At 43.7% G+C, this 12,501-nt stretch overlaps 1 protein-coding gene across 9 annotated transcripts in view; it reads left to right on the forward strand.

Moving 5' to 3' along the window:
• The window catches only part of ADCYAP1R1 (ADCYAP receptor type I), a 170,086-nt gene extending 157,957 nt beyond the window's left edge, over positions 1 to 12,129 (forward strand). For 5 of the 9 annotated variants that reach the window (XM_074946390.1, XM_074946392.1, XM_074946394.1 and 2 more), the window contains 3 exons: positions 7,596 to 7,725; positions 7,986 to 8,027; positions 11,134 to 12,129. In XM_074946390.1, coding sequence (XP_074802491.1) covers positions 7,596 to 7,725; positions 7,986 to 8,027; positions 11,134 to 11,343 — 382 coding nt within the window. In that variant the 3' untranslated portion in view covers positions 11,344 to 12,129. The remainder of the gene's footprint in view (positions 1 to 7,595; positions 7,726 to 7,985; positions 8,028 to 11,133) is intronic. The other 4 variants (XM_074946391.1, XM_074946395.1, XM_074946396.1 and 1 more) reach the window with 1 other exon arrangement.
• The last annotated feature ends 372 nt before the right edge of the window (positions 12,130 to 12,501 follow it).

Raw genomic sequence — 12,501 nt, forward strand, 5'->3', positions numbered from 1 at the left:
TGTTTTTTATTAAAACTTGCCAATGTCTCCAATAAATAGATGCTGACTTACTGTATATTCCAAAATGCAGGCAGTGGAGCGTAAACCAAGCATCTAATTATACTTGCAGCATCCCATTCCTCCGTTACCTAGTGTACAAGTGGGTCTTTTGCCCCTTATCCTCCTCCTTAAAATACAATTTTGTCATCCTGAGCTACTTGTACATATTCCAAATTAAACTAGAAACCAGATTTAGCCTTTTTTTTCCTTCAAAGGAGTGGTCCCAAATAGCATAATAACTATTATATAAATCTTTTTCGAAGAATACAGCTTCATAAATCACTTGGATCCATTGATAGCTTAACATAAGAATGACCACGCTCGGTCAGACCAGTGGTCCATATAGACCAGCATCCTGTCTTCCGCCAGTGGCCAGTGCCAGCTGCTTCAGAGGAAGTGAACAGAAAAGGGGAGTTATCGAGTGATCTTCCAGTCCCAGCTTCTAGCCACCGAAGGTTTAGGAACACCCAAAGCAGGGAGTTAGTTGCATCCCTGACCATCTTGGCTAATAGCATTTACAGACCTATTCCCCCGTGAACTCTTCTAAGTCATTTTTTAATCCAGTTATACAATTGGCCTTCACATCATCCCCAGGCAGTGAGTTCCGTGGGTTGACTGTGCATTGTGTGAAGTACTCCCATATACTAGTTTTCAATTACCTGCCTATTAATTTCATTGGGTAACCCTTGGTTCTTGTGGTAGGTGAAGGATAAATAAAACTTGCCTTGTCCACCCCATTCATGATTTTGTAGACTTCTATCATATCCCATCTTAATGATCTATTCTCTGAGCTGATCAGTCCCAGGTGGTTTTGATCTCTCCTCATATGGAAGCTGTTTCATATCCCTAATCATTTTTCTTGCCCTTCTCTTTAACTTTTCGACTTCTAATATATCATGTTTGAGATGGGGTGACTTGAGCTGCACACAGTATTCAAGGTGTGGGCATCCCATGGATTTACGCAGTGGCATGATAATCTTTTTGTCTTATTATCTGTCCCTTTCTCATCGGTTCCTAACATTCTGTTAGCACTTTTGACTGCTGCTGCAAGTGAAGTGAATGTTTTCAGAGAGCTAGCCACGTGGACGGCTGGCGAAGTTTCCCCTGGGGAAGGCTGGCTCCCTGTCCTGCCTCTTCTGCTCACGGCCCAGGCTTCTCTCCCATTCGGCCCAGTCCCTGCCCCCTCCACCATCCCTCCCCCCACCACCGCTCACCATGTCCCTCCTCTCCTCCATCCCCACCCCGCAAGACTGCCCACCGTGTCTCTCCCCTCCTCCAACCCCCTCCCCTGCAAGACCCCCCAACCACCACATCCCTACTCTTCTCCACCCCCTCCCCGTGCGACCCCCCCACCCCCTGCTCACCGCATCCCTCCTCTCCTCCACCCCCACTCTGTGAGACCCCCCCACCTGCCATTCACCGCATCCCGAGTCCCACAAAACACCCTGCCCACTCTGTCCCTGTTCACCTTCCTGCCCCGCGAGGCCCCCTCCCACCCCCCGCATCCCTCCTCACCTCCCCTAACATAAGACCCCCCCCCGCCCACCACAGGGTGCATCCCTCCTCAGGCCCCACCCGGTGAGACACACTCCCCATCCCCGCTGCTTGCTGCATCCCTCCTCGCCACTCACTCCATCCCATCTGTGGGGGCAACGGGGTGAGGAGGGACACGGTGAGCGGTGGGGTGTCATGCGGGGTGGAGGAAAGGAGGGAAGCAGCGAATGGGAGGTCTGGTGGGGGCAGGCAGTGAGGAGGTACACGGCAAGTGGCGGGCGGGGAATCTCAGGGGGGGCGGGGAGTGAGGCGAGACATGGCGAGTGGTGGGCGAGGGGGTCTCGGGGTGGGGAGTGAGGAGGGACGTGGTGGGTGAGGGGGTCTCATGGGGGCGGGGAGTGAGAAGGGACGTGGCCAGCAGCAAGGACCTCAGGAGATGGGGGTGGAGTGGAGGAGAGGAGGGACTCACTCACCAGGCAGCGGTGGGCGGTGGGGGCCTCAGGAAAGGCGTGGAGCAGGGAGGAGAAGAGGCGAAGTGCAGGGCCTAGAAGTCTGGCAACGTGTCGGTGGCAGCTGTGCCAGGGTAGCCTTAGCCTCCTCTGGCCTATTATATCCACCACCCATGACTATCCACAATGACTCCAAGATTTCTTTCTTGAGTGGTAACAGCTAATTTAGTCCCTATCACTTTGTACGTGTAGCTGGGATTGTTTTTTCCAATGTGCATTACTTTGCATTTATCAACATTGAATTTCATCTGCCATTTTGTTGCCCAATCACCCACTTTTGTGAGATCCCTTTGTAGCTCTTCGCAGTCTGCTTTGGACTTAACTATCTTGAGTAATTTTGTATCATCTGCAAATTTTGCCATCTCACTGTTTACCCTTTTTTCCAGATCATTTATGAATGTGTTGAACAGCACTGGTCCCAGTACAGATCCTTGGGGGGCCCCCAAAAGTTTTATAAGAAAGTCATCAAGAGACGAGAACCATGGACTCAGCAATAGGCCTCAATCAGTCTTTTCCTAAATTGGAATAGTTGTCAATGTTGTCTCAATCTTAATATGCACGGAGTAGCATTGTCTTAATCTTATATATATGACAAGGGCGTAGTTCTGTTAGGTGGCCTCATGACCAGACTAGCACAAGCAGGCATAGTCCTGGGAACTATGACACAGACACGACTTCAGTAATCAGAAGACATCTAGAGGAGAAGAGAGAGGCAGCTCTCAGCCTTCAGCTGTTGTTTTTTCATGTTTCCCTCTTTCCCAGAAGCAGGAAGAACAGATAAACCCCAGAGCTTCCTCACAGAATCCATTCCGGAGTCACAGCCCTCCTCCCTTTGCGGGCTGTCTATGTGCCTGACAAGGAACGCTCACTCACCGAGCCTTCACAATCTCTCTCTCTCACCATTCTATCTGCCAGGATTTCTAAGTCACAAGATGTGTCTGTGTTGAATCTTATTAATTAAAGATGGAAGAAAACTTTTAGGACAGCTAGTCCTTCCCTACGGGCAGTTGTTTCCTTAGGTGTGGTTCACTGATGCTTTATCTGTAATGATTTTCTTGGTTTTTTATTAACCCACAGAAGTTGGGATTTTCAGCAATGTCTAAGGGGGATGGGAGTTGGCTGCCTACCTCCCTTAGGTACTTTTGAAAAATTCCTGGGTAATTTCCCTGATAATATTTGTTTTGCGTCTATGGGTCCGTCGAGTACCTAAGCAATTATTTCAGTCAGAAAAAAGCAAAAACCTTTTAGAAAGCTTCTCAAGACAAACTTTTCTGGAGTTATGCTCTGCTTCCTAGAAGCACTGCACTACAACTATAAAGCATTTCTCCAAGATCTACCTACCTATACATTCAGCTGAGACAATCTGTATTCGTGCCACCTTGTGACTAACAAGAATGTTATTGTTGAATCCAGTTTTTAATGCCCTAAGCAATGGTGAGACAATTCTGCTTTGTATTAGCTCTCATGGTCAATATGTTCTTCTTATTTATATTCTGGCTTAATTATCATGTTATTAATTTCAATCCTTTATTCCTAGTTCTTACCCTCTTGTACCACTCTACATAATTCCTCTATATCCATGTTTTTACATACTTCAAATACTTACAGACCTTTATCATTCCCCTATTCATCCAACCCCACTTAGTCATTGGTATTGATTGTTATGCATATTTGGTTATTTTGGGTGGAATTTTCAAAGCCATATAAGGAATTTCCTTTAGAAATTAATGGTCATCTAAATATTTTGGTAGCTTTGAAAACCTCTCCCTTTATTATTTCCTTAGAACTCAGTCTCAAAGTTCCAGATCACAGCGCACACACACACACACACAAATCTCTGATTTTCTCAAATTAAGGTGTTTATTTTTCCAACCACACATACTTAGTTTTGATTAAAACAAAGACCAATCATGTGTTTTAAAATCTTGTTTAAAATGTAAAATAGTAATAGGGTAGAATATTCAGTACAAATCACTGGAAAGGGAACTAAATTAATCTAGCATACTTGATCTTTTCCATCTTTGATTCATGCAGACCTATGCCCCCAGCAATGTACATGGGCTTCAGCAACCTCTCTCCAAACAAGCCTATTAATGCAAATGAAAGGTTCCTTATAGAGGACAAAATTATAGAACTTTCCTCTGTTATTTCTTCCTGTCTATTATAAATGTATCTTGCTTAGTGCATTAGACTTCAGGTTGGTTGAGGCAACCTCGTCAATCAGGAGATGAAGAAAAAGAAAAGGAAAAAATGAATCCATGTTTTTGCACAGTAAAATTCCATTGATACTCTGACTCCCAGTCACAATATATAAGTGAGAAAACCCATCCCTGAAACTGTGATAACAAAGTCTCTCATTTTTAATGCTTTCATTGAAGACAGCCATAAAACCAATAGATGTTCTGCCTCGTTCAGTGTCTAACAGGGCACTGGCCTCCCTGGCATTTTAGCTAACTCTGGTATTTTTAGAGGTGTTGGACTGCAGCCAGGAGTTTAGTCACATTTCTTATAGGCTGTGTCCCTTCCAAACAGCCAAGTAATGTTTGGTCAGCTAACTAGTGTTTCTGCAACTTCAGTAGCCTGTCTATTAAGTTCTGTAGCCATGAATGTAAATGAATGCAGCACGCTGTAACAGTCTTGCTTCCATCACTGCTTCTGCTTTCATTTTTCTCCCCTGCTGATGCTCCTGGTAAAATAACAGGAATCATCACTTCTTCACCAACAGACTGTTTCTGCCCATTGCAGGGTGACTACCCAACATCGTGTCGCCAAGAATTCTCATTCAGAAACAGCTATAGAGAGTGGCAAAAATTGTACCTGGATACAAATTTCTGTTCAATCCAGGGGATATTCAAAGCTAGTTTTGGTTTAGCTTATTATAGAGATAGGGCCAGCTGTGAAAGGGAGATTTATGAGCAAACTTCCCCAAGTTCATGGGTATTGAGATCCCAGGTTTTGGCTGTGACCCATCGGCAGATGTGATAGCTGGCTGCCAATGCTGGATAACATCTATGGATAGTTTTTGTTTCATCAGTTGTTTTAATGTTGTGTTTGTTGGCTTTTGGTTTCCTTGCCGCAGTTTTGCTCCATACAAGATCTGCACAGTATATAAGTTCTAGGGATCTCAGTTCCTTAAAGATGGATGTTGTTAGTGCCCTTCTCCAATGTCCTTTCGTGACATGGCCAGTCTAGTTGCACCAGATACTTCAAGTTGTCTTTCATCTAGGCTTGCTCTTTCATCCATTTCTGTTTGATTTCTTTGCCTTTGTGCAGTATGAAGCATTGATCAATCACATTGCAAAGTTCATTTGTTAGTTCATGTGTTTTCTCCATATCCGTAATGGAAGCACAATTATGAAAGCACAAGACCTCATTTTTTTTAAAAAGTGAGGAAACTTGTTCTGTTTAAAGCATGATTTTATTTAGTATTTCAAAAACTCTCAGCAACCAGCTTGGAGACTTTGTTTTGACATCCTGGTTCAGGAATAGTATGCTTCAGTCAGACGAAGCAGACTCCTTAACAACATCTATTTCTTTTCTACCCATTACAATCCCCTTTTCTAACTTGTTATGAGCCAATTTTTGATCTTCTATAAATCTGTGTATGTATAAAATACCTCTTACTTAGTGTTCACTATGCATGTATTTCCTTCAAGGTTTTCACAGGGTTAATTAAAGACAGTATCCTCCAATCCTGAGATGGCATTGCAGTTACAGAGTCTGAGATTTTAAAGCCAATAGGGAACATTTTGATCAACTGATCAGACCTCCTGCTTAGCACAAGTCATAGAAATTCACCCAGGCATTCCTGCATTGAACCCAGTAACTTGTGGCTGAATTAGAGCATGCCATTTCAATCCATTATGAAACAATGCACTTTCCATTCAAGCTGGGTTTTTTAAAACATCTTTTTTCTAAAATGATGGATTTTGGAGAGAGGTATCTCTGTGTCTATCTTCATGCCTCGTCTTGATCTCTTCTCATTCCATGGCTAGCTTAAATATTGTAGTGTCAAATGGGTTTGAAGATTCTGTTAGCCTGCTCTCTCTTCTTCCAGTGCTTCTGACACTAGTCTTATCCACTATGATATTTTCATAGTCCACAAACGCTGTACTGGGGTGTATGATGTTTAGCAGCCTCGTCATTAGCTTGACATATTGTAGTGAATTGACTGATGAATCCTGTATGCTCTCGCAGCCTGTTGACGACCCATACTTTGGCCGGCTGAAGCCATATCAGACAAAGGGGAATGCTGCAGGGGATGGGGAGCGGGAGAGAGTACAACAAAAATACTTCCAGCAATGAGCCAGTGTCACATTTTCGCTGTGGCATTCGGTATAGCCATGTCAGCACTGCCTATGAAATAATGGCGGGGAGTTCTTCCAGCACTCAGCAAGGGCCTCTCTCTTTCTCTATTCCCACCTCTATGCCAACTCGTTTTAAGGGAAATGTTCATGTGTCCCCATCAGACGTCTCTCAGCCACTCATCTTTCTACTGGAGGAAATTAAGCTTTGCAATCCAGAAGGTATTCTTTGTGACCACTATACCCGCTTTGTTTGCAGATAGGCAGTCAGTTGGCTTGTTCCTTTTGTGTGCTTACCCATAAAAATTCAACTTATATTGTAGCAGAAAGCAAGAGATGGTTTCTCATGGTGGCAAGCTGCCTCACCAAGCATAGGCTTGCTTAATTAGGGCTTGAGTGATGCGCAGACATTGTGCTGGCCCTCTACATAGCGTGAATTTCATCCATATAGAATCAATTGCTCACTAGTACCTATTTAGTTCCCAGTATTCTTGTCTAAACCCACTGGGCTTGATTTTCCTCTCACACCATTTTACATTGGTGCAACACAGTTGACTTCAATGGAGTTACACATGATTTGCACCAGTGTAAATGAAAGCAGAATCAGGCCCATGGACAGTAGAGTCATGATTGCATAATACCATGGAGACCTTTTCTCTTTCAAGAAGAGTGAACTCACAGAATGGAGATTCTGGGTGCTGCATATAAAGAAGGCCATCAGGTGGTGCTGTTGTTATTTATTTTATTTGTATTATGGTAGCACTCAGAGACCACTGCTAAGATCAGAGCCCCATTGTGTTTGGTACTGTACATATCCCTAGTAAGAGACAGTCCCTGTCCCGATAGGGTAACCAGATGTCCCGATTTTATAGGGACAGTCCCGATTTTTGGGTCTTTTTCTTATATAGGCTCCTATTACCCCTCACCACTTCCCGATTTTTCACATTTGCTGTCTGGTCACCCTATGTCCAGAAGAACATTGAATCAAAATAAGAGAATACGATAGTCAACAGTTCTAAACTATTGATACATATTCATACTCAGACTGTACCAAGTGTTAGAAAATGGGGTCAGGATAAAATGTAGGCGAAATCAGGGATGGGAACGCATGGGAACATTTCATATATTATTATTATTATTATTATTATTTATTATTATTTTTTTGCAAATGGAACACCACAAAATATTAATCAAAGATCAAGCTGTCCCTGCAGAGATATATTAACATTCTTTCAATTTGTCGTAACAGGAGGCTGGCCCGCTCCACTCTGCTGCTTATCCCCTTGTTTGGAATTCACTACACTGTGTTTGCCTTTTCTCCTGAGAATGTCAGTAAACGGGAGAGACTAGTGTTTGAATTGGGACTGGGATCTTTCCAGGTGATTATACCGTGAATTTTGCTTTAAAATAAAAGAAAGAAAGAAAGAAAGAAAGAAAGAAAGAAAGAAAGAAAGAAAGAAAGAAAGAAAGAAAGAAAGAAATCTGTATTTATTATGACTGCTGTGCATGGATCTGTCTTTGTGTGTTCATTCACTTACCGTATGTGCTTTGTAGACTAGCAGGTTCCCCCCCCCCAGCTATTTTCTATCAGTTCCCTAGAGGATTTTAATTTACAGTCTTTTCTCTCCTGTTTATCCAGGGCTTTGTCGTTGCTGTTCTCTATTGTTTCTTGAATGGGGAGGTAAGAATTTTGATTTTTTTTACCAGTTCTCCCTCCGCCCCCATCTGTTTAGCATGACATTTGGTTGGGATCACACCGTCTAACCCACCTCTCAGCTGTAATTCATTAGCTCTCTACTCCTTGACTGCGTCCAAATTTCAGAATGCCTTCAGCAAAGCAGGAAGGAAGCCTGGTCTTTTAGTCAAAGCACTGGGCTGGCAGTCAGATAGTTCTGGGTTCTATTCCTGCCTTTGCCTCTGGCTTAACATGTAGCTGCTCAGAAAGTCACTTGGGACTCCTACTATCAGTGCAGGATTGAGTTCTTAATATCCTTATGTTACAATGTAGCTGTAAAATGGGAATAATAATACTTCCGTACTTTACAGAGGTGATCTGGAGCTATTTTTATTACTGCTTGTAAAATGCTTTGAGATCCTTGGATGGAAATAGGGGATTTTGCCACTAAAGATGCAACAAAATATTTCATATTTATTTCCAACATTTTGCTGTGTGTAATATATGCTGTTTCTTTCAATTTTGTTAAATAACTTAGTCCTATTTTAAAGGGCATTTTTCCAATTTTGGCCTTTGGCACAGTGAGTGGAGAGGTATGAATTGCATTCACGGCCACGGCATTTATGATTCTTGCCTTTCAGATACTGTAGATTTGGTCCTAGATTTGACAGTCATTTTGTTCATTATTAACCCAGATTGGTCTCTGGGTTTGCAGTCGTGGTTTTCCATATGAGTGCCACTTACTATGGATGATGGGGGGAAATTAAAAATATAGGGCCAAATCCTCAGATGGTGTAAACCAGCTTTTCTCAGAGGAGGGATGCTGATTTACATTATCTGATCTGGCCCTGTGATGAGGGGCTGCTTGGGGGAAAATTATATATATATATATATATATATATATATATATATATATATATATATATATATATATATATATAACTGGCCTTGCCAAGGCACGGCTTACAGGAAAGTTTTAGGCAGTGTTCTGTACTTTTTTACATAGGCAAATCTACAGTAATTGTGCATGTGTGAAATCCCATTTCCAGGCAATAAAACTATGCTCTAACTTTGTCTGTGCATCTCAGTCATGAATTAAGATTGGGGGATATATTGTCTAGTTAAGGGGTGGCCAATCTGAGCCTGAGAAGGAGCCAGAATTTACCAATGTACATTGCCAAAGAGCCACAGTAATATGTCAGCAGCCCCCGTCAGCTCCCCCACCCTACTACCAAAGCCTCTCACCCACCGGCAGCCCCATGGATCAGCACCTCCCCCTCCCTCCCCACACCTCCCAATCAGCTGTTTCGTGGCGTGCAGGAGGCTCGGGGTGGGGAGGGGGAGGAGCGAGGGCATGGCAGTCTGAGGGGAGGGGGCAGGAAGGGGTGGAGTGGGGGGCAGGGCCTGTGGCAGAGCCAGGGGTTGAGCAGTGAGCCCCCCACCCCCCGGCACATTGGAAAGTTGGCGCCTGTAGCTCCAGCCCTGGAGTCGGTGCCTGTACGAGGAGCCGCATATTAAGGTCTGAAGAGCCGCGTGTGGCTCCGGAGCCACCGGTTGGCCACCCCTGGTCTAGTTGATGTGCAGCATCCTAATAATGCATATCGTTTATAAAGAGCTTCCCATCGTTGCAGTTCTTGAAGTAGTTAGATTCCCTTAGATAGAAGATTAGTTGCTAAGTTGTATTTACATTCCCATTGCAATCAGTGACACATCAGGTATACCTGGGTATTCAGCAGGTGGGTGTACCCCACTGTGTACATGGCATCTATACGCCCAGCAAGTTTGGCAGCAGTCACATGGTTAACAAAGAAGAGTTAAACCTAATTACTTGTTCATCTTCCAACTGTGCCCGTCCTAGAATGTCCTATTATTGTGCCATTTAGGTGACATACCAGGACGATGCTAGAAAGGGTAGCATGCACACTTACATATCTCACTGCTGTCACCTCTTTGTGGGGAAATGATAGAGGAGAATGCTGTGTTTTCACTAGCCATACAGCCATAAAAGGCGGATGGAAGCACTGGGGACAAGATGGGAATGAAATGTGTATGAAGCATATTCCTTCTTGCACGGTTCTCCAAGGGCCCAATCCAAAGTCAATGCCAATCAAAGGAGAAATCTTTCCATTGACTTCACTGGGTGGGGTGGTTCATGCACAAGGAAAGATTAACTCAATGAGTGCCCAATGCAATAGAGAGCAAAAAATGCAAGCACGGTGATGCAGATTATTTCCACTCAAACAGGAAAGACTCAGATCTGATTTGAGGATAGTGGATCCGCAAAGTTGCAGCCCATTGTTTCAGAACTGAAAAAAAAATATCACTGACCATATCATCCCTCTGCTCTGGATATGATGGGTGAAATCCTGGCCACACTGACGTCAATGGTAAAGTTCCCATTGATTTCAACAAAGTCAGGATTTCACCTGGAGTATCCAAGCTAACCACTAACTGCCTGGAGTTAGGAAGAAAGTACCCCAAGGGCAGAGGAGTCCATACTTGTCCGTTACAGGATTTCATGGCTGTGCTTCTTCTAAAGTATCTGGTATTAGCCGCTGTCGTAGGCAGGATACTGGACCAGAGTCCTTACCCAGAGACTATGGGAGTCGATGGGCTTAGGAACATCATTAATGTTATTGTTACATTTGTGTTTATTATTTGTATTATCATAATGCCAAGGAGTCCTAGTCATGGACCAGGACCCCATTGTGCTAAGCGCTGTACAAACAGAAAAACAAGACAGTCCTGTCCCCAAAGAGCTTACAATCTCAGTGTAAGACAAGAGACAACAGATGGGGGAGTACAAGAAATCTATGAGACAGTAGTCAGCATGGTAGCCAGTGGTCATGACAGGACCTCGATGCATCCCTGGTCTGATTCATGGTGGCAACTCACGTACCCTGATGTCAGTGAGCGTAGACTGAGTGTACAATAGGGTTGCATCGCATTTCCCCACTGCCTCCACCCCGTGCACATCTAGAAGTCTCCCTAGAGTTCACTGAGGGGAGAAGTTCAAGACGGGTCTTAAACAAGCATTGTTTATTTTTGAAACTTGATTGTCTGTCAGCATGTACCCGAGCGGCTAAGTACATAAAAAAATGACCTTTTAAAGTTTCTCCCTAAAGGTGCAATCAGAAATAAAGAGAAAATGGAGGAGCTGGAAAGTCAACCGGTATTTTGCTGTGGATTTCAAACATCGCCATCCCTCTCTGGCGAGCAGCGGAGTGAACGGGGGGACACAACTCTCCATTCTGAGCAAGAGCAGCTCTCAGATTCGGATGTCCAGCATAAATGCGGAGAATCTAGTGACATGAGCAACTAAATAACCCCTCCCCCAATAAAACCCAAAACACCCCTTTAAAAAGAAAAAAAATCATAATTTTGCTGGTGTGGGTTTTCTTTTTTAATGATTATTATTATGATTTTTTTTAATGTAAGATGTGTCCGAAAGCATGAAACAAAACATCCCTGGCGTTTTGCAGAGAAGAAAAAAAGGATATTTTTTTAACAATCATTGTAAATACACCACTAAGATCCATGCCATTGATAAAAAAATCAATAAAACGCCAAGCCCACCCCCACACACCCATTTAGAGCATCTGCAAGTAATCCATTGTCAGCCAAGTGTATCAAGTGATTGCTGTGCAGTTTTGAACATTGGTTGCCAAACTGATATAAATCTGTCTGTGCATGGACTTCATTGTTGTTATTTTTGGGGTCTGGGTTTGTTTGTTTTTCTAATCCAATGCATCTTCACTATGCCTCATTCCTATCTTTGGTGTCTGAATATTCTCAGTCTCTTTGGAGTCTTAGGACGTGACTATAACGTTGGGGTTAATAATGCCAGCCAGTTCATGAAGGACTCCGGAAATTGATTTCATGGCTGGATTTGGTCAGAAGACCTCAGCGGATTTAGAACATCTGCTGTGACTGTGTGAGACAGCATACCTGTCACCATTCCGGAGAGAGGAATCCATGCAGCAGAGATGGGGTCTGCTATTTTAGGTTCTAGCAAAGCTGTGAATTTTCTAAGAGGGCCATCCCTTTGAGAGAGATCTATATTTTTGGGGTTGATAGGTTGGAGTTTTGAGTAATGTGAACAAAGATTCCCCCCCCCCCCCCCGCTAAGAGGCAAAGGTCAGTACCAGGATTCTTGCTTCCTCTGAATTACAATGAAACTCCTGCATCGATGTCTAATCATTGCACTGCGACTGGTAGTGGCATGACGTGTGTGTGTGGCCTCAGCGACCAGGCTGGCATTGACAGCATTATGCCTCAAGTTTGCCAGCACAAGAGACTCAACAGGGGCCCAACGTGGTGGTGCAGGAAGATTAATGTCCTCAGTGTCTGTGGAGCACCTAAGCTGAACAGTAAGACACTACGGAAGGGAATGATAAAGACTTTGGATGATTTACCATGTCTGGCAGTTTCTTCTGTCATTGGATACTTTGTTTGTTCACCAACAGATATCATTAATGCC

Source organism: Natator depressus, chromosome 2, assembly GCF_965152275.1.
Source record: "Natator depressus isolate rNatDep1 chromosome 2, rNatDep2.hap1, whole genome shotgun sequence".
Taxonomy (NCBI): Eukaryota; Metazoa; Chordata; order Testudines; family Cheloniidae; genus Natator; species Natator depressus.